This window comes from Melanerpes formicivorus, unplaced genomic scaffold (assembly GCF_026170545.1).
Source record: "Melanerpes formicivorus ecotype bairdi unplaced genomic scaffold, bMelFor1.0.p_v2 SCAF_1, whole genome shotgun sequence".
NCBI classification, from domain to species: domain Eukaryota; kingdom Metazoa; phylum Chordata; class Aves; order Piciformes; family Picidae; genus Melanerpes; species Melanerpes formicivorus.
The window spans coordinates 64,199,742-64,226,662 of record NW_027142353.1 but is presented as its reverse complement, the minus strand read 5'-3'; the positions used below and the strand labels follow the sequence as shown (position 1 = coordinate 64,226,662).

Here is a 26,921-nt window from a genome sequence, read left to right as displayed (position 1 = left end):
TGGTGAAGAACTTTCTCCTCACCTCGAGTCTAAACCTCCCCTGGCACAGCGTGGGTCCCTTCCAACCCTAACCATTCTATGAGTCTATGATTCTATGATTTTGCCCCCACTTATTCTGACTCTGCTTGGAAGGCACAAACTCCCTAGTCTGGGCCAGGCAGTAATACCAGGATCCTCAAGTGAAGAGGTTGGAGAAGCTGTGACTCCTGTGCTCTAATGAGGGCTCTCATTACACAGCACCCAGAAACACACATTACTTCTAAAGCATTAGCATTTCATCCCACCCTCTTGTCCCTCTTCCTATCCCCACAGAATTCCCCATTCCAGAAAATTGTGGGTTTACAGAATCACAGAAACATTGAGGTTGGGAAATACCCTCAGGATCATCATGTCATAGTATAGTATCATAGTATCATAGTATCAGTCAGGGTTGGAAGGGACCACAAGGATCATCTAGTTCCAAACCCCCTGCCAGATCAGCCAGGCCACAGCCTCAGCCAGCCTGGCCTTAAACACCTCCAGGGACAGGGCCCCAACCACCTCCCTGGACAACCCATTTCAGGGCTTCACCACTCTCATGGGGAAGAACTTCCTCCTCCCCTCCAGCCTCAATCTCCCCACCTCCAGCTTCATTCCATTCCCCCTAGTCCTATCACTACCTGAGATCCTGAGCAGTCCCTCCCCAGCCTTCCTGTAGGCCCCCTTCAGATACTGGAAGGCCACAATGAGGTTACCTGGGAGCCTTCTCTTCTCCAGACTGAACAGCCCCAACTCCTTCAGTCTGTCCTCACAGGAGAGGTGCTCCAGCCCTCTGCTCATCCTCCTGGCCCTTCTCTGGACACCTTCCAGCACCTCCAGATCCCTCTTGTAATAGGGGCTCCAGAACTGGAGGCAGTACTCCAGGTGGGGTCTCACCAGAGCTGAGTCCAACCAGTTGTTTAGAAACTGAAAACAAACTGTCTTTAAATTTCTCATGAATTGAAAATCCTGCACTGGAGTTAGCTCTGGATACATTTCCCAGTGAAGAGACTGGTAGGACTTGTGGTTACTCAGCCACATGCACTGGAAGCAGAGATGCTTACCTTGATATGCTCTAGCCAGTGAGTTGACTCCAAGTTAGACAGCCAGTGAGTCTCCTCAATATTTGGATACACGATTTCCTTCAGTTTTCTCAGTGACTCTCTCATGACATGGATGTTGTGAATGTCCAGGAACACCAACTCAGCATTCTGGTAGGCATCCTCGCTCTCATAGCCCCCTCCTTTAGCCTGAAGAACAAAATCCACATAGAAATCATTAAGCAAAAATGTATTCCAAACTTTAGAATCACAGAATCAATAAGGTTGGAAAAGACCTCAGAGATCATCAAGTCCAACCTATCACCCAACACCTCAGGGCTAACTAAACCATGGCTTCAAGTGCCACATCCAGTCCCCTCTTGAATACCTCCAGGAATGGTGACTCCACCACCTCCCTGGGCAGCACATTCCAATGGCCAATCACTCTTTCTGGGAAGAACTTTCTCCTCACCTCCAGCCTAAACTTCCCCTGGCACAGCTTGAGACTGTGTCCTCTTGTTCTGGTGCTGGTTGCCTGGGAGAAGAGACCAACCCCCACCTGGCTACAACCTCCCTTCAGGTAGTTGTAGACAGCAAGAAGGTCTGCCCTGAGCCTCCTCTTCTTCAGGCTAAGCAACCCCAGCTCCCTCAGCCTCTCCTCACAGGGCTGTGCTCAAGGCCTCTCCCCAGCCTCCTTGCCCTTCACTGGACACATTCAAGTGTCTCAATGTCCTTCTTAAACTGAGGGGCCCAGAACTGGACACAGGACTCAAGGTGTGGCCTAACCAGAGCTGAGTCCAGGGGCAGAATGACCTCCCTGCTCCTGCTGGCCACACTGTTCCTGATGCAGGCCAGGCTATGATTCCCTTCACAGTGCTAAACATTGTGATCTTGGGGAATCATTTGAAATGGTGCTGGGAAGTATGTTTTAAATGAAGAGTCACAGCTTTAGACAGAAGTACCACCTGACCTTATTTGCTACAGCATTCACACTAGGCCTTGCATCAAATATGAAGATTTTATGGGACTGAGCATTGGAATCCATGATGGCTTGAAGGTACTTCTCATCTTCCTTGCTTCGCTTGCCACTCACTCCCACCATTGGCTGGCTGCAGCGAGTGATCGTCGCTTGGCTTTCTGGGTGAATCCATGACAACACCTTCAAAGACAAGAGAAGAAGGAAGGAAAAATGGGATTCTTTAACCAAGTGAAGTGTTTTACCTGTAATGGCTTGCTCTGGGATCTTGCCATGTATTAATTGGTTTCAGAAGGCTGGATTCTATCAAATCACGCTCGCATGAGAGGACCCTTCTGTCCTTACTCATTCAATCTGGTGACATTCTCAAAGTCTCAGCAAACAAGAGGGGACTGAGTAAGTTTCAGTCTGACTTTCAAGCATGATGCAGACTGTTTCCTCACTGTTGTGTGAGTCACAGACACCTTCTTGCTCTGCAGTCATTGGACTGTGGCTTACTCTATGTTACACCACAGAGAAATTAAGCACTTCAGGAAGAGACTTCATTTTCTCCAAACTCGAGAAGTAACCCAGCACATCTTCTGTCACTGCTGAAAGAAGCATCATAACCATGTGTTTTGATTTCATTGCATTCAGGTATGCTTATCAAGAGCTTATCTTCCAAGTCAGAGCAGGCCAGAAGACTGCAAACAACCAAATGGGGCTGGCTTTGTGTTTAGAGTAAAACTTTAGAATACACCAAACCAGGCTGGAAGAGACCTTCAAGATCATCATGTCCAACCCATCAACCAATCCAACCCACCTAAACAACTAACCCATGGCACCAAGCACCCCATCAAGTCTCTTCCTGAACACCTCCAGTGATGGTGACTCCACCACCTCCCCAGGCAGCCCATTCCAATGGGCAATCACTCTCTCTGTATAGAACTTCTTCCTAACATCCAACCTAAACCTCCCCTGGTGCAGCCTGAGACTGTGTCCTCTTATTCTGGTACTGGTTGCCTGGGAGAAGAGACCAACCTCTGCCTGTCTACAACTTCCCTTCAGGTAGTTGTAGAGAGCAAGAAGGTCTCCCCTGAGTCTCTTCTTCTCCAGGCTAAGCAATCCCAGCTCCCTCAGCCTCTCCTCACAGGGCTGTGTTCCAAGCCCCTCACCAACCTCATTGCCCTTCTCTGGACTCGTTCCAGCAAGTCAACCTCCTTCCTAAACTGAGGGGCCCAGAACTGGACACAGGACTCAAGGTGTGGCCTAACCAGTGCAGTGTACAGAGGCACAATGACTTCCCTGTTCCTGCTGGCCACACTGTTCCTGATGCAGGCCAGGATGCCATTGGCCCTCTTGGCTGCCTGGGCACACTGCAGGCTCATGTTCAGCCTGCCATCAACCAGTACCCCCAGGTCCCTCTCTGCCTGGCTGCTCTCAGCCACTCTGACCCCAGCCTGTAGCACTGCATGGGGTTGTTGTGGCCAATGTGCAGAACCTGGCACTTGGATGTGTTCAATCTCCTGCCCTTGGCCTCTGCCCATCTGTCCAGCCTGTCGAGGTCCCTCTGCAGAGCCTCTCTACCCTCCAGCAGATCAACTCCTGATCAACTGTTTCCCAAGAAACAGACTGAGATTTGGTCTGGGCTGTGCCCAGTTATCTTATCTTCTCAGTTTAGTTTAGTCTACACCTCTTTTGCAACAGTAGTTCCAGCAGATTATTTTGCTTCCTAACTCCTCAAATGGGTTGCAGTCTTTTATTATCTGCTGACCATGTATTTGCTCCCTGGCACGTACTCAGCCTGCCTTTGGTATCATTTATCACCCAGAGGTAGGTAACGAAACTGTATCAAAGTGGCTTCTTTTGTCACACTCACTGGTAGGCGTCCTCTTGATCTGAAAGATGCCACCTTCTTTAATTCTTCATCAGGGATGCTTACAGGCACAGCCAGGATGGCAGGGTAGGTATCACACAGCTCATAGCGCTCGTTAATCTTGGTCAGCCTCCAGCTTTCATTGGGAATTCCCTGAAGAGGAAGCAGTGGCAGGTTAGTAAATGAGTTGCTCTGAGGCTTCAGCACAATCAAATCCCCAGACCTGAAATTCAAGGCATCTTTTGTTAATGAAGGACAATTTAGGGCTGGAGCCTGGAACTGCATTGTCTTGGTAACTTGCATGCCATGCCTGTTCTCAGAGGGGTAGGTGTCTTGCTTGGGCCACTGAAAACAAGGCAAAAGAAAAGACTGCAGGCAAGCTCACCTATGGTAAAAGAACAGTGGAGGCTACAGACATAGCAATACAGCTGATCTCCCTGAGAGCATCTTTAACATACCCCTTAGTCTCATCATGCTGCTTACAGGACAGCCAGGAGCAGGACAGGTGACCAATAGTCCTCACTCCTCTTTTGGCACTTTGCTCAAGTGTGGGTAGAAACTGAGGATGGAAAATGGAGATGGGGAAGAGAGAGGTTTTGGGCCCTGTTCAGTGTTTCATAGTATCATAGTATGAGTCAGGGTTGGAAGGGACCACAAGGATCATCTAGTTCCAACCTCCCTGCCATGGGCAGGGACACCCCACACTAGATCAGCCTGGCCACAGCCTCAGCCAGCCTGGGCTTAAACACCTCCAGGGATGGGGCCTCAACCACCTCTCTGGACAACCCATTCCAGGGCTTCACCACTCTCATGGGGAAGAACTTCCTCCTCACATCCAGCCTGAATCTCCCCACCTCCAGCTTCATTCCATTCCCCCTAGTCCTATCACTACCTGAGATCCTGAGCAGTCCCTCCCCAGCCTTCTTGTAGCCCCCTTCAGATACTGGAAGGCCACAACTAGGTCACCTCGGAGCCTTCTCTTCTCCAGACTGAACAGCCCCAACTCCTTCAGTCTGTCCTCATAGGAGAGGTGCTCCAGCCCTCTGATCATCCTCATGGCCCTTCTCTGGACACCTTCCAGCACCTCCAGATCCCTCTTGTAATAGGGGCTCCAGAACTGGAGGCAGTATTCCAGGTGGGGTCTGACCAGAGCTGAGTAGAGGGGGAGGATCACCTCCCTCGAGGTGATCTGGCACAGCAATCCCCAAAACCACCAAAACCTACTAATTTAATGTTTCTGTCTGCATGACTGCACGTGATGTGGACTGATGTACAACTCCCATGCTCCTCTCACACTAAGCTCTGTAGTTGTACTAGTCTGAGTTGAGCTGGAAGAGCAAGGAATTTGTGTTCATCATTATGCTCAGCATGCCTTGATGGGGAAGCAACTCAACAGCTTCCTAAGTGACAACCTCCAAATAATACCTGAAGCACAATGAGGATGATCCTGACAGCCCACAGACTTGGTCTGGCTGAGGCTGTGAGTGAACAGATCAAAATGGTGTGGCTGCTACTGCATGCCTGCAAGGAGAGACTTCAACAGATGCTTGCTGCAACAGGGCTGAGCTCTAACACAAAGCATCTCTGTGGGGAAGACACCTACTACACTGAACATGTCCAGACTGAAGCACAGAATCTGTCTTGGAGGAACATCAGCTCTTAAAACAATACATCCTTCTGTTCCAATAAACAGTACCTCATTTTAAGGAGGGTGATGGGATACTGATTATCACTGTCAAGGCTCCCACAGGAAATCACTGACAAATCCAGCACAAGTCAGACGAGCTGTGGCAATTGCAGTTGACCCACACAGACTGCAGCCAGTTCCCCATTGCAGTGGTGAGTCATACTGTCAAAACAGGTCATACTTGGAAACATGAGGAGAGGATAAATACTCTGTCTAATACCAGTCACACCCTGCTTGTGAACCACCCTTGCTCCTGGGGCCCACCCTGGGAAGGAAATGCTACTACAAGGAATCAGCAGAGCTGCCAAGATCACATGTACCCCAAAATCCTACAGGAAAGCTATTGATAGGATAGGATAGAATAGAATAGAATAGAATAGAAATAGAAATAGAAATAGAAATAGAAATAGAAATAGAAATAGAAATAGAAATAGAAATAGAAATAGAAATAGAAATAGAAATAGAAATAGAAATAGAAATAGAAATAGAAATAGAAATAGAAATAGAAATAGAAATAGAATAGACCAGACCAGGTTGGAAGAGACTTTCAAGATCATCCTGTCCAACCTATCAACCAATCCAACCCACCTAAACAACTAACCCATGGCACCAAGCACCCCATCAAGTCTCCTCATGAACACCTCCAATGATGGTGATTCCACCACCTCCCCAGGCAGCCCATTCCAATGGGCAATCACTCTCTCTGTGCAGAACTTCTTCCTAACATCCAACCTAAACCTCCCCTGGCACTGGCTGAGACTGGGTCCTCTTGTTCTGGTACTGGATGCTGCCTGAAGCCAAAGAAGTTGCAGAAATGGGCAACCAAACAGTGTATATACACAGCTCAAGCTTACTGATGGGTAAAGCATACTCAAGAGGTCTACCTGCTGTATACAAAGCAAGAAGGAAACCTCCAGGGTCCACCAGCTCTGCTGGTGACCCTACTAGAAGAAAGATGTGGACATGCTGAAACATGTCCAGAGAAGGGCCACAAGGATGATCAGGGGGCTGGAGCACCTCTCCTATGAAAACAGGCTGTGAAAATTCAGGTTGTTCAGTCTGGAGAAGAGAAGACTCCGAGAAGACCTTATTGTGGCCTTCCAGTATCTGAAGGGGGCTACAAGAAAGCCGGGGAGGGACTTTTGAGGGGGTTGGGTACTGACAGGACTAGGGGGGATGGATACAAGCTAGAGAAGGGTAGATTTAGATCAGATGTAAGGAAGAAGTTCTTCACCATGAGGGTGGTGAGACACTGGAAGAGGTTGCCCAGGAAGATGGTGGAAGCCCCATCCCTGGAGGTTTTCAAGGGCAGGTTGGATGGGGCTCTGGGCAACCTGATCTAGCGGAAGGTGTCCTTGCCCATGGCGGGGGGGGTGGAACCGGATGATCCTTGGGGGCCCTTCCAACCCTAACAATTCTGTGATTCTGTGAAAACTACTCTGTCAGTACACTCTTGTCAAGGAAAATGGGGGCTAAGAAGCAGTTACATGGGCAGAAAGCTCCTTGTGGTTCTGTTCTGCAACTCCACCAGTGCTGACTGAGAAGATCAAGCAGGCGCCGGCACTGTAAAGCTCTCACTTCAGTGTTGGACAGAACGGCCTCAGCACACACTGCTTGCTCCAGAACCCACACCTCCAAAACTCAAAGTCTTTCAGCTGCCACCCTGGCAAATTTGAAGGAGATCTTTTCTCTGCAGTAGCCCAGACCAGGAATACTCATGACAGGCCCCCAGAGAAAGGAAAGACAGTGTATGTCAGCATTCAGAGTTCCTGTGAGTCACAGGGAACCTCTGCTTTGCCCTGGCACCACAGCATCCCCCAAAGTCACACATCAACACAAAAAGCAAAGTGTCCCAGAAGAGAAGCAGAATTTGCATCTTCCCAGGACATCTGCCATGATGCAGGGCAGCTTCTGCATTCATTCAGGCTCCTTCAGATTTGTGCTTTCTCCAGCTGCAATCAATAGAAAAAGCCAAATGTGTTATCAAGCACGTTGGTATTTCCTCATATAAGATCCATTTCCCTGCTTCCTGGGAAGTTCTAAGCACACAAAACCATACTTGTGAGCCAATCCAGACTGTTAGAGATGCAACTCATGAGGCCTCTGCAATCTTATGACTGGCTCTGTGGACCTGCAGGAGGAGCTCAGACTCACTTTGCTGTCTGCTGGTGTGATTGTTCCCACTGCGAGGCACACACACTAGTGGCCAGCACTCGCTGCCCTGACCGGTGCACAAAGTCTTCTCCAGATAAACCAGTGCTGCTAGGAGAATGGGATGGGATGGGATGGGATGGGATGGGATGGGATGGGATGGGATGGGATGGGATGGGATGGAATGGAATGGAATGGAATGGAATGGAATGGAATGGAATGGAATGGAATGGACCAGATTAACCAGGTTGGAAAAGACCTTTGAGATCATCAAGTCCAACCTATCATCCAACACCATCTAACCAACTAAACCATGGCACCAATCACCCCATCTAGTCTCTTCCTAAACACTTCCAGTGATGGTGACTCCACCACCTCCCTGGGCAGCACATTCCAATGGCCAATCACTCTTTCTATGAAGAACTTGTTCCTAACATCCAGCCTTTGGAGCTTGTGCTCCAAACCCCTCACCAGCTTTGTTGCCCCTAAGAGACCTTGCTTTCAGGAGAATTCACATCTTCAGTTGCTCCCAGAGAGCAGAGAGGAAAGCAAGACAGCCACATCTATAGCCATAAATGAAATGCTGCCCATGACTGTTCTCCCTGAGACCAGCTGGCACAGTGCACCTCATACCCACAATATTACTCATTTAACCTCAAACCAGGCTGTTTGCCTAAACTGCCTACTGGGGATCCTTGGCTTGCATCAGCTTCTGAACTCTGCCTGGGTTTGGAAGCAGGTGAGCTGACCTTGCAATCCTCCCTCTTCTCTACTCCCCAAGGGCCCAACTTCCCTTCAGGTCCCAGCTCTGATGTGGCCCAGCTGCACAACCATGACCTGGACTGCTAAGGACACTGAAAGGCCATGCCAAGGAGCTGTGTACAGATCTATAGAAACACAAGAAATGCAACAATGCAGATAGAGGAAAAGGATTGTTGAGAAGGGGATTATTGGTGCCTCAAGGTGTCAAGAGGGAAAACAACATCATGAAATGGTATAAAATCCCAAAGGGAAACCTGCAGGTTTAGTAGGCAATCATTGAGAGAGGGACAACAACTGGGTCATGTGTGTGCTGGTGAAGATGCCAGCAACAGAGATGCAGAGGCTGATCCTCCTCCTCTCACTGATGCCTGACTGTCCAAGAAGGTCTCCTAGATGCCTTCTCTAAGGTGATGAGTAGCAATGCTCAGGCTAGTAGCTGATTAAATCTCAGCTATCTTTTTTTGTATGTTAGCCAGTAAATAATTGCTTCATACTCTCAGGGGAGACCTTATTGCTCTCTACAACTACCTGAAGGGAGATTGTAGCCAGGTGGGGGTTGGTCTCTTCTCCCAGGCAACCAGCACCAGAACAAGACAACACAGTCTCAAGATGCACCAGGGAAGTTTAGGCTGGAGGTGAGTAGAAAGTTCATCCCAGAAAGAGTTACTGGCCATTGGAATGTGCTGCCCAGGGAGGTGGTGGAGGTGTTCAAAAAAGGACTGGAAGTGGCACTTGAAGCCATGGTTTAGTTGTCCTGAGGTGTTGGGTGATAGGTTGGACTTGATGATCTCTGAGGACTTTTCCAACCTTATTGATTCTATGATAAATCTGCCAGAGAAAGTCTGCATTCAAGGTAGACAACCACAATTCATTTGTAGTTTGTTGGTCTCTTCTCCCAGGCAACCAGCACCAGAACAAGAGGACACAGTCTCAAGCTGTACCAGGGGAGGTTCAGACTGGATGTTAGGAAGAAATTCTTCATAGAGAGAGTTGTTAGTCATTGGAATGTGCTGCCCAGGGAGGTGGTGGAGTCACCATCCCTGGAGGTGTTTAGGAGGAGACTTGATGGGGTGCCTGGTGCCATGGTTTAGTTGATTAGGTGGTGTTGGATGATGGGTTGAATGCAATGATCTCAAAGGTGTCTTCCAATCTCATCTATTCTATTCTAATCTACATACATCTTGCAGGCAGAGTGTCTTTGTGCATGGCTAAAGATGCTCAAACACACTCACTCTGAAGAGGAACCCTGACAGCCTGGACTGAATCTATGCTTGGACCTTGCAGTGGAAGTGCCCCAGTGCTTGAGAACACTCCATAAGATTGTATCATCTAACCAGAGGGACACAGCCTTTGTGTCATCTTCACACACAAACCATACCTGGTTTCCCTCTTTCATGCCTTACTTTAATGGCCTGTACTCAATTATCACATGACAGAGTTTCTTCATTTGCAGGGGAAAAACTGCTGAAGACATACAACCATGGCACTGAAAGCACCACCTGGCAAAGCACATGTTTGAGCTTAAGCACATGGGGATCTTTCACTGACAGGCAAGAAATCACTTCCTTGCTGGAACTGCACACAGTCACATCTGTCTGCAGGATCCAGTAATCTGATTCTGAGCTTAGCCACATGGGTACACCTTGAGCTGCAGCAGGCAAGGCAGGGAAGGCTCTGAGTTACATGGTAGCAGGGCCTTTCCCAAACCTGGTTTGAACTAAGAGATACCAAGCATCTGAACACAGAAGCTCAGGAGCATCCCTACACTCACACAGGATACAGCTGCCAAAGCCATGCTCCACTGTGTACTCAGCCCAGGTTGTGCCCACTTGGCACAAGACAGCTGTGGAGGGCCTTGGTCTCTTCTCCCAGGCAACCAGCACACGAGGACACAGTCTCAAGATGTGCCAGGGGAGGTTTAGGCTTGAGCTGAGGAGAAAGTTCTTCCCAGAAAGAGTAATTTGCTGCTGGAATGTGCTGCCCAGGGAGGTGGTGGAGTCACCATCCCTGGAGATATTCAGGAAGGGATTGGAGGTGGCACTTGAAGCCATGGTTTAGTTAGTCCTGAGGTGCTGGGTGATAGGTTGGACTTGATGATCTCTGAGGTCATTTCCAACCTTATTGATTGATTCATTTTGCAGTAGAGACATACCTAGCACAAGCAGAGCTTCATTTAAACCATGAGACATTTAACAGCTCAATTCTCACTTTGTTAAGCTACATCCAAAAGCCCTCTATGCAATACTGTTCTCATGCTCTACTTGTCTCACTCTGATTGTGGACTAACACTGGGCACTTCTTTCATTTTTGAAACAAGCCAGCTCCTCTTCTGAATTATTAATCTCTGCATGTTTTCTCTGAAAACACCAATCTAAGAAGGACACTGAGACTCTTGAACGTGTCCAGAGAAGGTTGTAGACAGGCGGATGTTAGTCTCTTCTCACAGGCAGCATCCAGTACCAGAACAAGAGGACACAGTCTCAGGCTGCGCCAGGGGAGGCTTAGGCTGGATGTTAGGAAGAAGTTCTATACAGAGAGAGTGATTGCCCATTGGAATGGGCTGCCTGGGGAGGTGGTGGAGTCACCATCATTGGAGGTGTTCAGGAGGAGACTTGATGGGGTGCTTGGTGCCATGGGTTAGCTGTTTAGGTGGGTTGGATTGGTTGATGGGTTGGACACGATGATCTTGAAGGTCTCTTCCAACCTGGTTTGGTTTATTCTAAATAAAGGGCAACGAGGCTGGGGAGAGGCCTGGAGCACAGCCCTGTGAGGTGAGGCTGAGGGAGCTGGGGTTGCTTAGCCTGGAGAAGAGGAGGCTCAGGGGAGACCTTCTTGCTCTCTAAAACTACCTGAAGGGAGGTTGTAGCCAGGTGGGGGTTGGTCTCTTCTCCCAGGCAACCAGCACCAGAACAAGAGGACACAGTCTCAAGCTGTGCCAGGGAAAGTTTAGGCTGGAGGTGAGGAGAAAGTTCTTCACAGAGCCATTGGAATGTGCTGCCCAGGGAGGTGGTGGAGTCACCATCCCTGGAGGTGTTCGGATGTGGCACTTGAAGCCATGGTTTAGTTGACCTGAGGTGTTGGGTGCTAGGTTGGACTTGATGACCTCTGAGGTCTTTTCCAACCTTATTGATTGTATGGCAGCCCTATACTGTGGATCCCTGCTGCACATGAGCAGAGCATAGGACTGGGTGACCACCATTTCTGCAGGGAACCATGACATTTCCCGCTTCACTATCCCTTGTAATACTTTCCAAATGCTCCCCACCTTGTTAAAGAAAATGAAAGCTTTAAGTTACTCTAAAGGCATCTCAAGGCCTTTTGCTTACAACTGACTCTTATTCACTTTGCAATTCTGTTTTATACTCTGCCAGCCTGTGTGTAATAAAAATCAGGGAGCAATTTCAGTTTTAAATTTCATTTGCCACATGTGATTCCATTTACTGACTAAATACCAAACCTCTCTGACTCCCTTTTGTTCTCCTCAGGTTGTTTATTACTCCCCACAGTTTCACACAATCACAGATTTTTAATAAGTCACACATTTCCATCTTTCCCAACAATGCTAACAAAGGAGCCAGAGGTTTACTGAGGATCTTTCCTAAGTGCTACAATCTCTACCATACCAACATTGACATCAACATGCTTACCCTGACCTGATAAAAACAGTGATAATAAATAAATCATACCACATGCAAGCTTGCCATATAGAATCCCAGAAACAATAAGGTTGGAAAAGACTTCAGAGATCATCAAGTCCAACCTATCACCCAACAGCTCATGACTCACAAAACCACAGCTTCAAGTAAGCCAAGAATAGAACAGAATGAACCAGGTTGGAAAAGACCTTCGAGATCATCAAGTCCAACCTATCACCCAACACCATCTAATCAACTAAACCATGGCACCAAGCACCCCATCCAGCCTCTTCTTAAACACCTTCAGTGGTGGTGATTCCACCACCTCCCTGGGCAGTGCCATGTCCAATCCCTTTCTGAATACCTCCAGTGATGCTGACTCCACCACCTCCCTGGGCAGCACATTCCAATGGCCAAGAAGTCTTTCTGGGAAGAATTTTCTCCTCACCTCCAGCCTAAACCTCCCCTGGTGCAGCTTAAGACTGTGTCCTCTTGTTCTGGTGTTGGTTGCCTGGGAAAGAGTGCAGACACAGATCCTACCATGGATCCTACTCTATAGGTATTTTCTGGTTGCCTGGTAGTTGGCTTCTACTTTTGCTCCATTCTCCTCCCTCTGTGTCTCTGCTCCCACTGGGAAATGACTGACCTGGCCTAAGATACACCAAGTTAATGCCTGGCCATACTGCTGGGCTGCTTATTGCCCTAGGCCAGCTCCTCTCTAACATATTCAGGAGGTTCCAATGGACTGGAGGGTAGCAAACATAACACCCATCTACAGGAAAGGAAGAAAGGAGGATCCAGGAAACTATAGACCTGTCAGTCTGACCTTGGTACCAGGGAAGGACATGGAGCTGATCATCTCAAGCACTATGACACACCCTATAGAGAACAACCAGAGGATCAAGCCCAGTCAGCATGGGCTTATGAAGGGCAGGTCCTGCCTAAACAACCTGATCTCATTCTATGACTGGATGACCTGACTGTTGGGTGAGGGAAGGCTGTGGATATTGTCTACCTAGACTTCTGAAAAGCCTCTGACACTGTTTCCCACAGGATTCTCATGGACAAACTGGCTGCTCGTGGCTTGGATGAGCACAGGCTCTGCTGGATAAAGCCCTGGCTGGGCAAACAGGCCCAAAGAGTGGTGGTCAGTGGAGTTAAATCCAGCTGGTGGCTGGTCATGAGTGGTGTTCCTCAGGGCTCAGTGTTGGGACCACTTCTGCTTAACATTGTTATTGATGACCCTGATGGAGACAGAGTGTGTCATCAGCAAGTTTGCAAAGGACATTAAGCTAGGTGGGAGTGTTGATCTGCACCAGGGTAGGGAGGTACTACAGAGGGACTTGGATAGAACAGAACAGAACAGAACAGAACAGAACAGAACAGAACAGAACAGAATAGAATAGAATAGAATAGAATAGAATAGACCAGGTTGGAAGAGACCTGGGCCAGTGTTAATGGGATGAGCTTCAATAAGGCCAAATGCCAGGTCCTGCACTTGGGTCACAACAACCCCAAGCAATGCTACAGGCTTGGGGAAGTGTGGCTGGAGAGCTGCCTGGCAGAAAGGGACTTGAGGTTCTAATCAACAAGCAACTGAATATGAGCAGTGTGCCCAGCTGGCCAAGAAAGCCAATGGCATCCTGGCTTGTATGAGAAATGCTGTGTCCAGCAGGAGTAGGGAGGTGATTGTCCCCTTGTATTCAGCTCTGGTGAGGCCACACCTCGAGGATTGTGCCCAGTTTTGGGCACCTCAATACAGGAGAGATGTGCAGGTGCTGGAGGGAGTGCAGAGGAGGGCAACAAAGCTGGTGAAGGGCCTGGAGAATAAATCTTATGAGGAGCAACTGAAGGAGCTGGGGCTGTTTAGTTTGGAAAAGAGGAGGCTGAGGGGAGACCTCATTGCTCTCTAAAACTACCTGGAAGGACACTGTAGAGAGGCTGGTGCTGGTCTCTTCTCACAGGTGACAGAACAAGAGGGAATGGCCTCAAGCTGTGACTGGGTAGGTTTAGACTGGACATTAAGGAAAAAGTTTCCACAGAAAGAGTGGTCAGGCATTGGGATGTGCTGCCCAGGGAGGTGGCTGAGTCACCAGCCCTGGATGTGTTTAAAGGTCGTTCAGACATGGTGCTTGGGAGTATAGTTCAGAGATGAACTTTGTATCACAGTATCACAGAATCACCAAGGTTGGAAGAGACCTCGAGGATCAGCAAGTCCAACCTGTCACCAGAGACCTCATGACTAGACCATGGCACCAAGTGCCACATCCAATCCCCTCTTGAACACCTCCAGGGATGGTGACCCCACCACCTCCTTGGGCAGCACATTCCAATGACGAATGACTCTCTCGGTGAAGAACTTTCTCCTCACCTCCAGCCTAAACTTCCCGTGGTGCAGCTTGAGACTGTGTCCTCTTGTTCTGGTGCTGGTTGCCTGGGAGAAGAGACAACCACCCTTCAGGTAGTTGTAGAGGGCAATGAGGTCACCCCTGAGCCGCCTCTTCTCCAGGCTAAACAACCCCAGCTCCCTCAGCCTCTCCTTACAGGGCTGTGCTCAAGGCCTCTCCCCAGCCTTGCTGCCCTTGTAGTGTAGGGTTCTGGGTTGGACTTGGTGATCCTGAGGGTCTTTTCCAACATGAACGTTTCTGTGATTCTATGATTTGAAACCAGTTCCAAAAGGTCCTGCAGAGAGTGCTTATGTCCTGCTTTTCTGTTTCTGATCACAATTCATGCAGTCAGAGACAGGTAACCCCTTTATCTGATCTGACGATGCCAGGTTTGTCTCACTGTGAACGAGTCCCTGCTGCCACTTCAGGACATCAGCCTGATTTACTGGTGGATTTGTTATTGCTTTAACAGAACCTGGCTGGACTAAGAAAAAAGACTAAGACGTTCACACAGATAAACTGAACATCCATAGTTTTAAAAGCTGAAATTAAATAAACAGACTGAAATACCTGAAAGTGTTGGTGGGGACATAAAGCTTCATGCTGCATGATCTACACCTTTCTAACTAAAGGGATGAAATTCTCTTCCTAGCCAGGTCACAACATAAACATCTCCTACAGTGCAGTTTGCCTCTTCTTCAGCAGCTGGTGTTGGTCACTTTTAGAGATAAGCTACTGGAACAGATGGATTGTGTGATTTGGAATGGAAATTACTGTAGCCCATCATGGGTAAAATTCAGATAGGCCAAGGCTGCCAAAAAAACCCATCCTTCTCTGGATTCATTTCTGCAGTTACTGATCTAAGCAAATGACTGGGGGCTCCAGCATGTGGCCATTCATTTGGTTTCCTGACATAAAAGCAGCCAGGCTAAGCTTTTCCTGTCTGCTCAAAAATGATACAAAAGGGGGTCACAACAAAAGAAGGAATGGCTCAACTATGACATGCTTTGCACACAACAGTGCAACCCCTGGCTGACCAGAAACTCAGACACCATGGCAAGAGTCACTTTTGGTTTTTTACAGGAAGGCAATGAAGAGCTGCAAGCCACATACATGTGAAACTGTGTGTCCTTTCACAGAACACAGGATCAACCAGGTTGGAAAAGACCTTCGAGATCATCGAGTCCAACCCAGCACCCAGCACCATCACATCAACTACACCAACTACTTCACAGGGGTGAAGAAAACAAACAAAACAGAACAAAAACCCAACAACTGAATACTTGAGCAAGTCATAGAAATGTTCAGCATCCTGCAGGACATTTCACTTTCTCATAAACACAGAATGTTGGGGGATGGAAGGGACCTTGAGAGATCATGCAGTTCACCCCCTGCTATGATCTCAAAGGTCTCTTCCAACGGGATTAATTCTATTCTATTCTATTCTACTCCATTCTATTCTATTCCACTCCATTCCATTCTACTCCATTCTATTCTATTCCACTCCATTCCATTCTACTCCATTCTATTCTATTCCACTCCATTCCATTCTACTCCATTCTATTCTATTCTACTCCATTCCATTCTACTCCATTCTATTCTATTCCACTCCATTCCATTCTACTCCATTCTATTCTATTCCACTCCATTCCATTCTACTCCATTCTATTCTATTCTACTCCATTCCATTCTACTCAATTCTATTCTATTCTACTCCATTCCATTCTACTCCATTCTATTCTATTCTACGCCATTCCATTCTACTCCATTCTATTCTGTTCTTCTCCATTCTATTATACTCCATTCCATTCTATTCTACTCCATTCCATTCTATTCTACTCTACTCCATCCTATCCTACTCTACTCCATCCTATCCTATCCTATCCTATCCTATCCTATCCTATCCTATCCTATCCTATCCTATCCTATCCTATCCTATCCTACCCTACCCTACCCTACCCTACCCACACCTTGAGTCCTGTGTCCAGTTCTGGGCCCCTCAGTTTAGGAAGGAGGTTGACTTGCTGGAACGAGTCCAGAGAAGGGCAACGAAGTTGGTGAGGGGCTTGGAACACAGCCCTATGAGGAGAGGCTGAGGGAGCTGGGGTTGCTTAGCCTGGAGAAGAGGAGACTCAGGGGTGACCTTATTGCTCTCTACAACTACCTGAAGGGAGATTGTAGACAGACAGAGGTTGGTCTCTTCTCCCCAGTAACCAGCAACAGAACAAGAGGACACAGTCTCAGGCTGTGCCAGGGGAAGTTTAGGCTGGATGTTAGGAAGAATTTCTTCCCAGAAAGAGAGATTGGCCATTGGAATGTGCTGCCCAGGGAGGTTGTGGAGTCACCATCATTGGGGGTGTTCAGGAGGAGACTTGACAGGGCGCTTGGTTGCATGGTTTAGTTGGTTGGGTGGTGTTGGATGATAGGTAGGACTCGATGATCTTGAAGGTCTCTTCCAACCTGGTCTGGTCTGGTCTGGTCTGGTCTATTCTATTCTATTAATTTGATAGCACAGGTATTCTTTAACCTTTACTGCAGAGTTCTCAGCCCTACAAAGCAGCAGCTTGCCCATACAGCTTGAGCTGCAGATCCCTTGTCATAAACAAATCTTTCCTTAAAATAACTACCAAGAAAGAGGTAAATCCTAAAGGAAGCAATGATCACTGCATTAGCTGGTCTTAACTAGGCTAAGCCAACCTCAGATACACTGAGTGTCACTGATTACCTCTGGTCAGCTTGTCTCTACTAGGATTTCAGGTTATTGTGCCTCATTTCCAAAACACACTTCTATGGAAGGAAGACAGCAGAGGTAAGACACATCTCACTTTCCATTAGCAGCCTAGAAGCCAGTGATCTATCTTAGGAAGCTATTTTAGGAAGGAACAAATCACCCCCAACAGTGAAGCACTCTCTCCCCATCTGTTAATGACAGGCCTAGACAACCAATTTAGAAGGCATGCCTAGCTTTTAGAAGACTAGAGCTAGAAAAATGAATCCTTAGGCTTTGGAAGCCAGGAATCAGGTGAACATCTAGGCTAGCGGAGAGGTCTGGTTCAGTTTGGGTTTATGGGAAAGACTCAAATAAATCTTTGCATTATGTGGCTTTAAATGTCTTCATTTTACAAACAGAAGTTGGCTCCGTCCTGGCAGATAAAGGAATTTGCTGTCTCCAAGGCAAATGTGTCACTAAATTGTGCTCTTTCCTCTACTTGAGAATTTGATGACAAGAATGATTTCATTATATGAACCACAACCCTTCCACCTTTTTCTCTAGGCAGGACCTCTGAAGTTTTACCACAGCATTCCAAATTCCAATGCCTGCCACTTCACAATCATTAATACCTTTGAGCAGTTTACTCTGCTCACACCACAACTCGGTTTCCAGCTATGGTTAAACACCACACTTTCTAGTGTGACCCCTATGCTGATACCCCAAGATAATGAAGGCATCTGATATCTGTTTTTCTCTTTCCAAGTTCTGCTTGAGACAAGAGAAAGTGGAAGGAACTACACTAATACAAGCAAGAGCTGAGGTGTCAACATCAACAGTGGGTTTCCTGTACTTATCTGTACCTGCACAATGGAGCCCCTATTACAAGGGGGATGTGGAGGTGCTGGAAGGTGTCCAGAGAAGGGCCACGAGGATGATCAGAGGGCTGGAGCACCTCTCCTATGAGGACAGACTGAAGGAGTTGGGGCTGTTCAGTCTGGAGAAGAGAAGGCTCCCAGGTGACCTCATTGTGGCCTTCCAGTATCTGAAGGGGGCTACAGGAAGGCTGGGGAGGGACTGCTCAGGATCTCAGGGAGTGATAGGACTAGGGGGAATGGAATGAAGCTGGAGGAGGGGAGATTCAGGCTGGAGGGGAGGAGGAAGTTCTTCCCCATGAGAGTGGTGAGGCCCTGGAATGGGTTGTCAAGGCCCCATCCCTGGAGGTGTTTAAGCCCAGGCTGGCTGAGGCTCTGGCCAGCCTGATCTAGTGTGGGGTGTCCCTGCCCATGGCAGGGGGGTTGGAACTAGATGATCCTTGTGGTCCCTTCCAACCCTGAATGATACTATGATACTATGATAATGCATCAACTGCTCCTCACTGCCAGCAGTGGCTGATAACTAAACCAAAGCAATAGGTTTTCCTACCAAAGCCTAAAGTCAGCTCTCTGCAGCCCAAGTTACCTCCATCAGTGGATGCTACTACCTCTAAAGCTGCATGTACTGCTGTCTTCAATCACTGCAGTAAGGAGAACAAGGTGTGAGTTCAGTGAGCAGGACATTTGCCAGCAGATCACGCTCTACTCCATGTGCTGCACAGAGCCTCACTTCTGAAGAGCAGAGAGGATGTAGAAGGGCATGGCACAATACCCACCTGTCTTCTGTACTCCCAAGTGGGGTCATACACCTTCCATCCATTTTCTGGAAAAACCTCTTTGTACTCAAATGCAAAGAGTGGCTGAAAGACAGAAAATGTACCATTAAGAGCCCACTCAGAGCCCATTTCCAGGATGTTTGATATTTCAAGTAGTAACTCATGACTGGTCCTTCTATTTTCCCCCCACTGCATTACTTTTCATTTAGTGTTTTGTGAGGACTAACATATTCACTGCAGCAGGTCACTAGTTCAACAATGTACCCAGGATCTTGCTTGTCTGCTACCTAGTACTTCATGGACTAATGGAGTTTATTATCAAATAGAGAAAGAAAAGACTGACTGGGCAAGAACACTCTTAGATATTAGAACTAGATCCTTTCAACCAGTATTTGAAGCAACAACTGCAGTGTCACAACATGACAGATTAACTGCATTCCAGATTTGGGGCAGGGCAGGCATCATTAGATGTAAATCTCTGATGGATGTCACTGTGCTTTGAGTATTATCCCTCTGTCACGAGGTGCATCAATAAGTCATCTCCATGCATGGCTGAAGACTTTTCCTCCTATATGATCTAAATTCCTACACAATTCTAAAACATATTTGAAACCCAACTTTTTAGGGGGCAGGAGAGCTCTGCAGAGGGACCTTGACCAGCTGCACAGGCGGGCAGAGTCCAAGGGCTTGAGATTTAATATATCTAAGTGCCAGGTTCTACACATTGGCCACAACAACCCCATGCAGTGCTACAGGCTGGGGTCAGAGTGGCTGGAGAGCAGCCAGGCAGAAAGGGATCTGGGGGTAGTGGTTGATAGTTGGCTGACCACGAGCCAGCAGTGTGCCCAGGTGGCCAAGAAGGCCAATGGCATCCTGGCCTGCATCAGGAACAGTGTGGCCAGCAGGAGCAGGGAGGTCATTCTCCTCTGGCACTCAGCAGTGGTTCGGCCACACCTTGAGTCCTGTGTCCAGTTCTGGGACCCTCAGTTTAGGAAAGATGTTGAGTTGCTGGAAGGTGTCCAGAGAAGGGCAACAAAGCTGGGGAGGGGGTTGGAGCACAGCCCTGTGAGGAGAGGCTGAGGGAGCTGGGGTTGCTTAGCCTGGAGAAGAGGAGGCTCAGGGGAGACCTTATTGCTCTCTACAGCTACCTGAAGGGAGGTTGTAGCCAGGTGGGGGTTGGTCTCTTCTCCCAGGCAACCAGCACCAGAACAAGAAGACACAGTCTCAAGCTGTGTCAGGGGAAGTTTAGGCTGGATGTTAGGAAGAATTTCTTTCCAGGAAGAGATTGGCCATTGGAATGTGCTGCCCAGGGAGGTGGTGGAGTCACCATCACTGGAGGTGTTCAGGAGGAGACTTGATAGGGTGCTTGGTTGCATGGTTTAGTTGATTAGATGGTGGTGGGTGATAGGTTGGACTTGATGATCATAAAGGTCTTTTCCAACTTGGTTTGGTCTATTCTATTCTATTCTATTCTATTCTATTCTATTCTATTCTATTCTATTCTATTCTATTCTATTCTATTCTATTCTATTCTATGCCATCCCATCCCATCCCATCCCATCCCATCCCATCCCATCCCATCCCATCCCATCCCGTTTTTCCTCCTTCAACCAAATGCACTGCATCAAGCAGGTGGAACCGAACAAAGCAGCTTGCTGCAGTTGTGTGCCTTTGCTACAAATGAGAAGTGGAAACACTTACCAAATTATTTGAGACTGGGAAAGCATATTTCATGAGGTTCTCAAATATGGACCGTCGAGTTCTGCCTTCTGGCTTATGAGCGAACCGCAGGTTTCGGATATCCTAGCAGAGAGAAGGGGGAAATCAAACTGCAGACTTCTGAACCACCTCAAACCCTGAAGAAAATCCAAAAGCCAGCATGCAAAACAGGATCACATCACAATGGTTCTTCTAGGGCTCATTTAGTATTGGACTTTGAACACTCTTTTACTTCAGCTCTGGGCTTGGTTCAGTGGTTGTCTGCGGCCTCCTACAAAGCCCACCACAACTGCAGAGGAGTGTAAGGAGTGCGTAGGTGCACCTGATCACAGCATCTTGCCTTGACATGCTGAAAGTCTAAGGGGAAGCACTGCTCAGGGCTCTCTGATGTGCAGGATTTTCTGAGACAGACCTCCTAGGTCTTACTGGCTCTCAGACTGAGCTGTCCTGGAAGATAGCTGGAAGGGACTGCCCCATAAAGTACCTTCCTAGAGCTACTGCACATAGGAAGCCCAAGCCTAGACTGTTTGAAAAGAAAACTAACGAATGCCATCTCCCTTTAAAGCTTCCATCTCTCAAGAACACTTAGGATGCCTTCAAGTTTAGGAAGGATGCTGACTTGCTGGAACGTGTCCAGAGAAGTGCAACAAAGTTGGGGAGGGGCCTGGAACACAGCCCTGTGAGGAGAGACTGAGGGAGCTGGGGTCACTTAGCCTGGAGAAGAAGAGACTCAGGGGTGACCTTATTGCTCTCTACAACTACCTGAAGGGAGGTTGTAGCCAGGTGGGGGTTGGTCTCTTCTCCCAGGCAACCAGCACCAGAACAAGAGGACACAGTCTCAGGCTGCACCAGGGGAAGTTTAGGCTGGATGTTAGGAAGAAGTTCTACACAGAGAGAGTGGAATGGGCTGCCTGGGGAGGTGGTGGAGTCACCATCACTGGAGGTCTTCCAGAGGAGACTTGATGTGGTGCTTGGTGCCATGGGTTAGTTGAGTAGATGGTGTTGGATGATAGGTTGGACACGATGATCTTGAAGGTCTCTTCCAACCTGTTCTGTTCTTTTCTGTTCTATTCTATTCTATTCTATTCTATTCTATTCTAATTCTATTCTATTCTATTCTATTCTATTCTATTCTATTCTACTCTATTCTGCTCTACTCTATTCTGCTCTACTCTATTCTGCTCTACTCTATTCTACTCTATTCTACTCTACTCTATTCTACTCTACTCTATTCTATTCTACTCTATTCTATTCTAAATTGATAACTCCTCGATTTTGCACAGCAGCACAGTTTCCACAGAGCTCTAACCCAGGGCCTGCTTTCTGTACTCATCCACAAAACCAAACTCAGAAACTACGATGCAGAGACTTTCCAGCCAAGCCTGCAACTCAAACCTTTGTGGAGAGCAGCTTGAAAGCCACCAGCAGGAAATGAGTTATGAAGTTCTAGGGTATGAAGACAGCACATCAAGTCAGAGAATGAGATAAACAGCTGAAGACTTAGCTTTCTCACAACACTAAGATTAGAAAATGGGTCTCAGACAGAGAATATTTCAAGATGCATAAGCTGTATCTACATGACTCTGTTGTTACTGCAATAAACTCCTCTGCATAGCCTGGGCCAAGCAGGCTGGCATATACATGTATATTCTATATATACATATATACACACATATACACCTCACAGATATATATATATCTCCATACCTCATATATATATACACACACACACATCTACCTCATAGATATATATATACACACCTCATATATATACACACACACAGGTTAAAGACATAGATATATAAATACCTCATATATTTTTTATAGATACAGATATATACACACCTCATAAATATGTATTTGTGGTGTACAGGGCCAAGATACCCATTGTATGCTTGGTGCTTGGTGGGAAGAGGCTTGTTTTTGGCTAGCTGTAGAAGACTAGAAAGAAGATTTGCCTTTGCTTGAATTAGAGAAAGATATGTTTTGGCTTTGACTCTGAGGGTAATGTAAACAGCTTGTAAGTGAAGGAGAGAAGCTGGGCAGAATTTAGTTGGATGTCCATTCAGAGGGACCTTGACAGGCTGGAGAGGTGGGCACAAGCCAACCTCATGACATTCAACAAGAGCAAGTCCTGCATCTGGGTCGAGGCAATCCCAGGCACAAATCCAGGCTGGGCAGGAACTGGCTGGAAAGCAGCCCTGAGGAGAGAGACTTGGGGATGCTGGGGGAGGAGAAGCTCAACAGGAGCTCTCAGTGTGCACTTGCAGCCCGCAAAGCCAATCAGATCCTGGGCTGCAGCAGGAGAAGTGTGGCCAGCAGGGCAAGGGAGGTGATCCTCCCCCTCTGCTCAGCTCTGGTGAGACCCCACCTGGAGTACTGCCTCCAGTTCTGGAGCCCCTATGACAAGAGGGATCTGGAGGTGCTGGAAGGTGTCCAGAGAAGGGCCAGGAGGATGAGCAGAGGGCTGGAGCTGCTCTGCTGTGAGGACAGACTGAAGGAGTTGGGGCTGCTCAGTCTGGAGAAGAGAAGGGTCCAAGGTGACCTCATTGTGGCCTTCCAGTATCTGAAGGGGGCCTACAGGAAGGCTGGGGAAGGACTTCTCAGGATCTCAGGTAGTGATAGGACTAGGGGGAATGGAATGAAGCTGGAGGTGGGGAGATTCAGGCTGGATGTGAGGAGGAAGTTCTTCCCCATGAGAGTGGTGAAGCCCTGGAATGGGTTGTCCAGGAAGGTGGTTGGGGCCCTGTCCCTGGAGGTGTTTAAGCCCAGGCTGGCTGAGGCTGTGGCCAGGCTGATCTAGTGTGGGGTGTCCCTGCCCATGGCAGGGGGGTTGGAACTGGATGATCCTTGTGGTCCCTTCCAACCCTGACTGATACTATGATACTATGATACTATGTGCTAAAATATTGTTATTTTGACCTATTGTATGCCTTAATTACACACATGCCAGTAGAAAATGACCAACTGAGATGTGACACTTGTGCCTTCTGACAGACTACAGAACTCTGTGTATAATGTAATAAATGTCTTTGCCTGCTTACATCTGGGTCCAGAAAGCAGTGCCCCTGGGTGCTTAAAACAACTCTACACCAACAGTGCTTGGGTTTCCCACCCAGAGAATCACCACAGTTGATCCATCCTCACAACCTGACTGTGTGCAAAGCTGGATACAGGTCAAATGGCAGAACTCTAGGAATCCAGATCAAAACAGCTTGCCAGCACAAGCACCCCTATGTTAGCTAGAGAACATCAGGAGTGCAGTAGGACAAGGGAGCAGCAGGACAATTTGGTACAGGTTTTATCAGCTGCTCTTGACTCAGCTCAGCCACACCTTGAGAGTCTGCTTAGCTTCTTGGTGCCTCAAAATCACAGCAGTGACCGGAACAGGTTGAGACAGAGTTTCATTTCCTCTCTCCCTGCCCTTATCCAGCAGCTGGCATCTTTTCAGCTTAGAGAGGGCTCTGGCATGACCTCTAAGCAGTCTAAGACCTACAAGGGTCAGAATCCATCCCTCCCCACATGGTCACAAAGGGACAGAAAGGGGTCATGCCATGGTGAAAAGCAGAAGTATGGATTTAGGACTGGGGATGGTGGCTTTATCTACTGTGTGAGTCTACAGTAAATAGACACTAAAGGATAAACTGTGAAGTTTTTTGATGCTTGCATTTCCAATGATTGCAAGGGCTTGAGAGGCACATGTGACTTCAAAGAAATGAAGGAATAGCCTTGTGGAGGACTGAAGGCTATCTCCCAGGCCTTCACCTCAAAGATCTGCTGCAGGGTAGAGAGGCTCTGCCAGAGGGACCTCGACAGGCTGGACAGATGGGCAGAGGCCAAGGGCAGGAGATTGAACACATCCAAGTGCCAGGTTCTGCACATTGACCACAACAACCCCATGCAGTGCTACAGGCTGGGGTCAGAGTGGCTGGAGAGCAGCCAGGTAGAGAGGGACCTGGAAGGTGCTGGTCGATGGTAGGCTGAACATGAGCCTGCAGTGTGCCCAGGCAGCCAAGAGGGCCAATGGCATCCTGGCCTGCATCAGGAACAGTGTGGCCAGCAGGAGCAGGGAAGTCATTCTGCCCCTGTACACTGCACTGGTTAGGCCACACCTCGAGTACTGTGTCCAGTTCTGGGCCCCTCAGTTTAGGAAGGAGGTTGACTTGCTGGAGCGTGTCCAGAGAACGGCAACGAAGTTGGTGAGGGGTTTGGAACACAGCCCTGTGAGGAGAGGCTGAGGGAGCTGGGGTTGCTTAGCCTGGAGAAGAGGAGACTCAGGGGTGACCTTATTGCTTTCTACAACTACCTGAAGGGAGGTTGTAGACAGGCAGAGGTTGGTCTCTTCTCCCAGAAAAACAGCACCAGAACAAGAGGACACAGTCTCAGGCTGCACCAGGGGAGGTTTAGGTTGGATGTTAGGAAGAAGTTCTACACAGAGAGAGTGATTGCCCATTGGAATGGGCTGCCTGAGGAGGTTGTGGAGTCACCATCACTGGAGGTGTTCAGGAGAAGACTTGACAGGGTGCTTGGTGCCATTGTTTAGTTGATTAGGTGGTGTTGGATGATAGGTTGGACATGATGATCTTGAAGGTCTCTTCCAACCTGGTCTGGTCTATTCTATTCTATTCTATTCTATTCTATTCTATTCTATTCTATTCTATTCTATTCTATTCTATTCTATTCTATTCTATTCTATTCTATCAGGAGCAGGTGGACATATGACTATGATTTAGGGGAAATGTGCCCCTTTTTTGCACTTGAAATGCAAGTGGAATAATCTAGTGGGCAATCCTGAGAAGTGCATCAGTGGGATGCAGGCCTGAGTTTCCACTATGAAGGAAAGATTACCTAGCACAGCATGTGAAGTCACACTGATTGAAGTGTTCTGCAGAACTTCCTGTAGAAATCCTTTTAAAACATCCATTCCCCATCCCCTGTGTGTGAAACAGAGAATAGCTTACCTTGCATACAATCTCCAGGCCATATGAATTCTCCCCACGGCTGGAAGCACCTCCAATTTTCTCCACTCTGTTGATTACACCTAAAGATGCATCTAGGACAAAAGGAGGGTCCTGTAGACAGTTGAAATTTGTGAGTTTAAAAAGGGGAGGGGGAGAGGAAAAAAAAGAATAAATCCCCAGCTCCTGCTCCCTTATGGCTATACTCCCAACCATACAACTATGATTCACACAGAATTACTCTCAAAGAACATCTAGATCCACAGCCTGAATAGCCAACAAAAGCAGATGGTTTCAAAACCTTACCCGTTCCATGCTTTTAAAGTACAGTCTATAATTGGTAACAGTAAGAGTTCCTCTGATTGCTCCAGTGAAGGGGCAGATGTAAGTAACATCCTTAGCTTAAAAAGAAGGAAGGGGGGGGGGAAGAAAAAAAAATGCTGTTATTTTCATGGTTCATTTACAGGAGTAAAACTATGGCATCAACAATGCTTAGGGGCAGGAGTTTTCAGATGAAAACAAGCTGAATCTGGCTCCCAGTCTAGAGCTCCCATGCAGGTTTCAGGGGAGTGGAGAAGGTAAGAGTCTGGGTATAAACTGAACTCCAGGAAAGCAGCATCCCTAGAATCCTACATTTGCACAGAACTTCTACCCCTGTGAAAAAGCCACTGTTCAGCTGCAAACTGTTCACTCTGACTGAGCAATGGACACCTACATTGGAAGCTGACAGCAACCTGCACAAAAGCGAAGGATTGTCCGCAAGCTGGCCTGTGCCACCAAGGAGAGGAGAAAGGAGGTCTCCCACATGTGACTTTTAGGATGCTTTGGTCATTCTGCACAGCCTTGCATGCAGAGTTAGGCCTGGGATGAGGGCTCTCATGTTAAAAGCCAGTGGAACTACAGCAACTTGCATCATAGAATCAGATAATTGGTTTGGTTGGAAAGGATCTCTTAGGTCATCGAATCCAACCATTATCTAAATATACCAAGTCTGGTGTTAAACCATGTCCCTTAGAACTTCTATGCTGCTTCTAAACACCTCCTGAGATGGTGATTCAATCACCTGCCCAGGAAGGCAGCATTTGATAACCCTTTCAGTCAAGTTTCTTCTAATACCCAATTTAAAACTCCACTGGTGCAACTTGAAGCCATTTCCTCTTGTCCCCTCATTTGTTACTAGGAAGAAGACATCAATACCTATCTTGCTCCAAACTCCTTTCAGGTAGCTGTAAAGAGCAAGGTGGTCTCCCCTCAGCCTCCTTTTCTCCAGAGTGATCAATCCCAGTCCCCTCAGCTGCTCCTCACAAGCCTTATTCTCCAGACCCTTCATAGCTTTGTTGCCTTTCTCTGGACCTGCTCCAGCACCTCACTG

At 47.8% G+C, this 26,921-nt stretch overlaps 1 protein-coding gene across 3 annotated transcripts in view; it reads right to left on the bottom strand.

Moving 5' to 3' along the window:
• Positions 1-26,921, bottom strand: part of MTMR2 (myotubularin related protein 2) — a 91,412-nt gene that overhangs the window by 12,328 nt on the left and 52,163 nt on the right. For all 3 annotated transcript variants that reach the window (XM_068145347.1, XM_068145357.1, XM_068145367.1), the window contains 7 exons: positions 25,856-25,950; positions 25,553-25,663; positions 20,574-20,675; positions 18,873-18,956; positions 3,893-4,042; positions 2,029-2,217; positions 1,083-1,268 (listed from right to left, as the gene is read on the bottom strand). In XM_068145347.1, the coding sequence (XP_068001448.1) occupies positions 1,083-1,268; positions 2,029-2,217; positions 3,893-4,042; positions 18,873-18,956; positions 20,574-20,675; positions 25,553-25,663; positions 25,856-25,950 (917 nt within the window). The remainder of the gene's footprint in view (positions 1-1,082; positions 1,269-2,028; positions 2,218-3,892; positions 4,043-18,872; positions 18,957-20,573; positions 20,676-25,552; positions 25,664-25,855; positions 25,951-26,921) is intronic.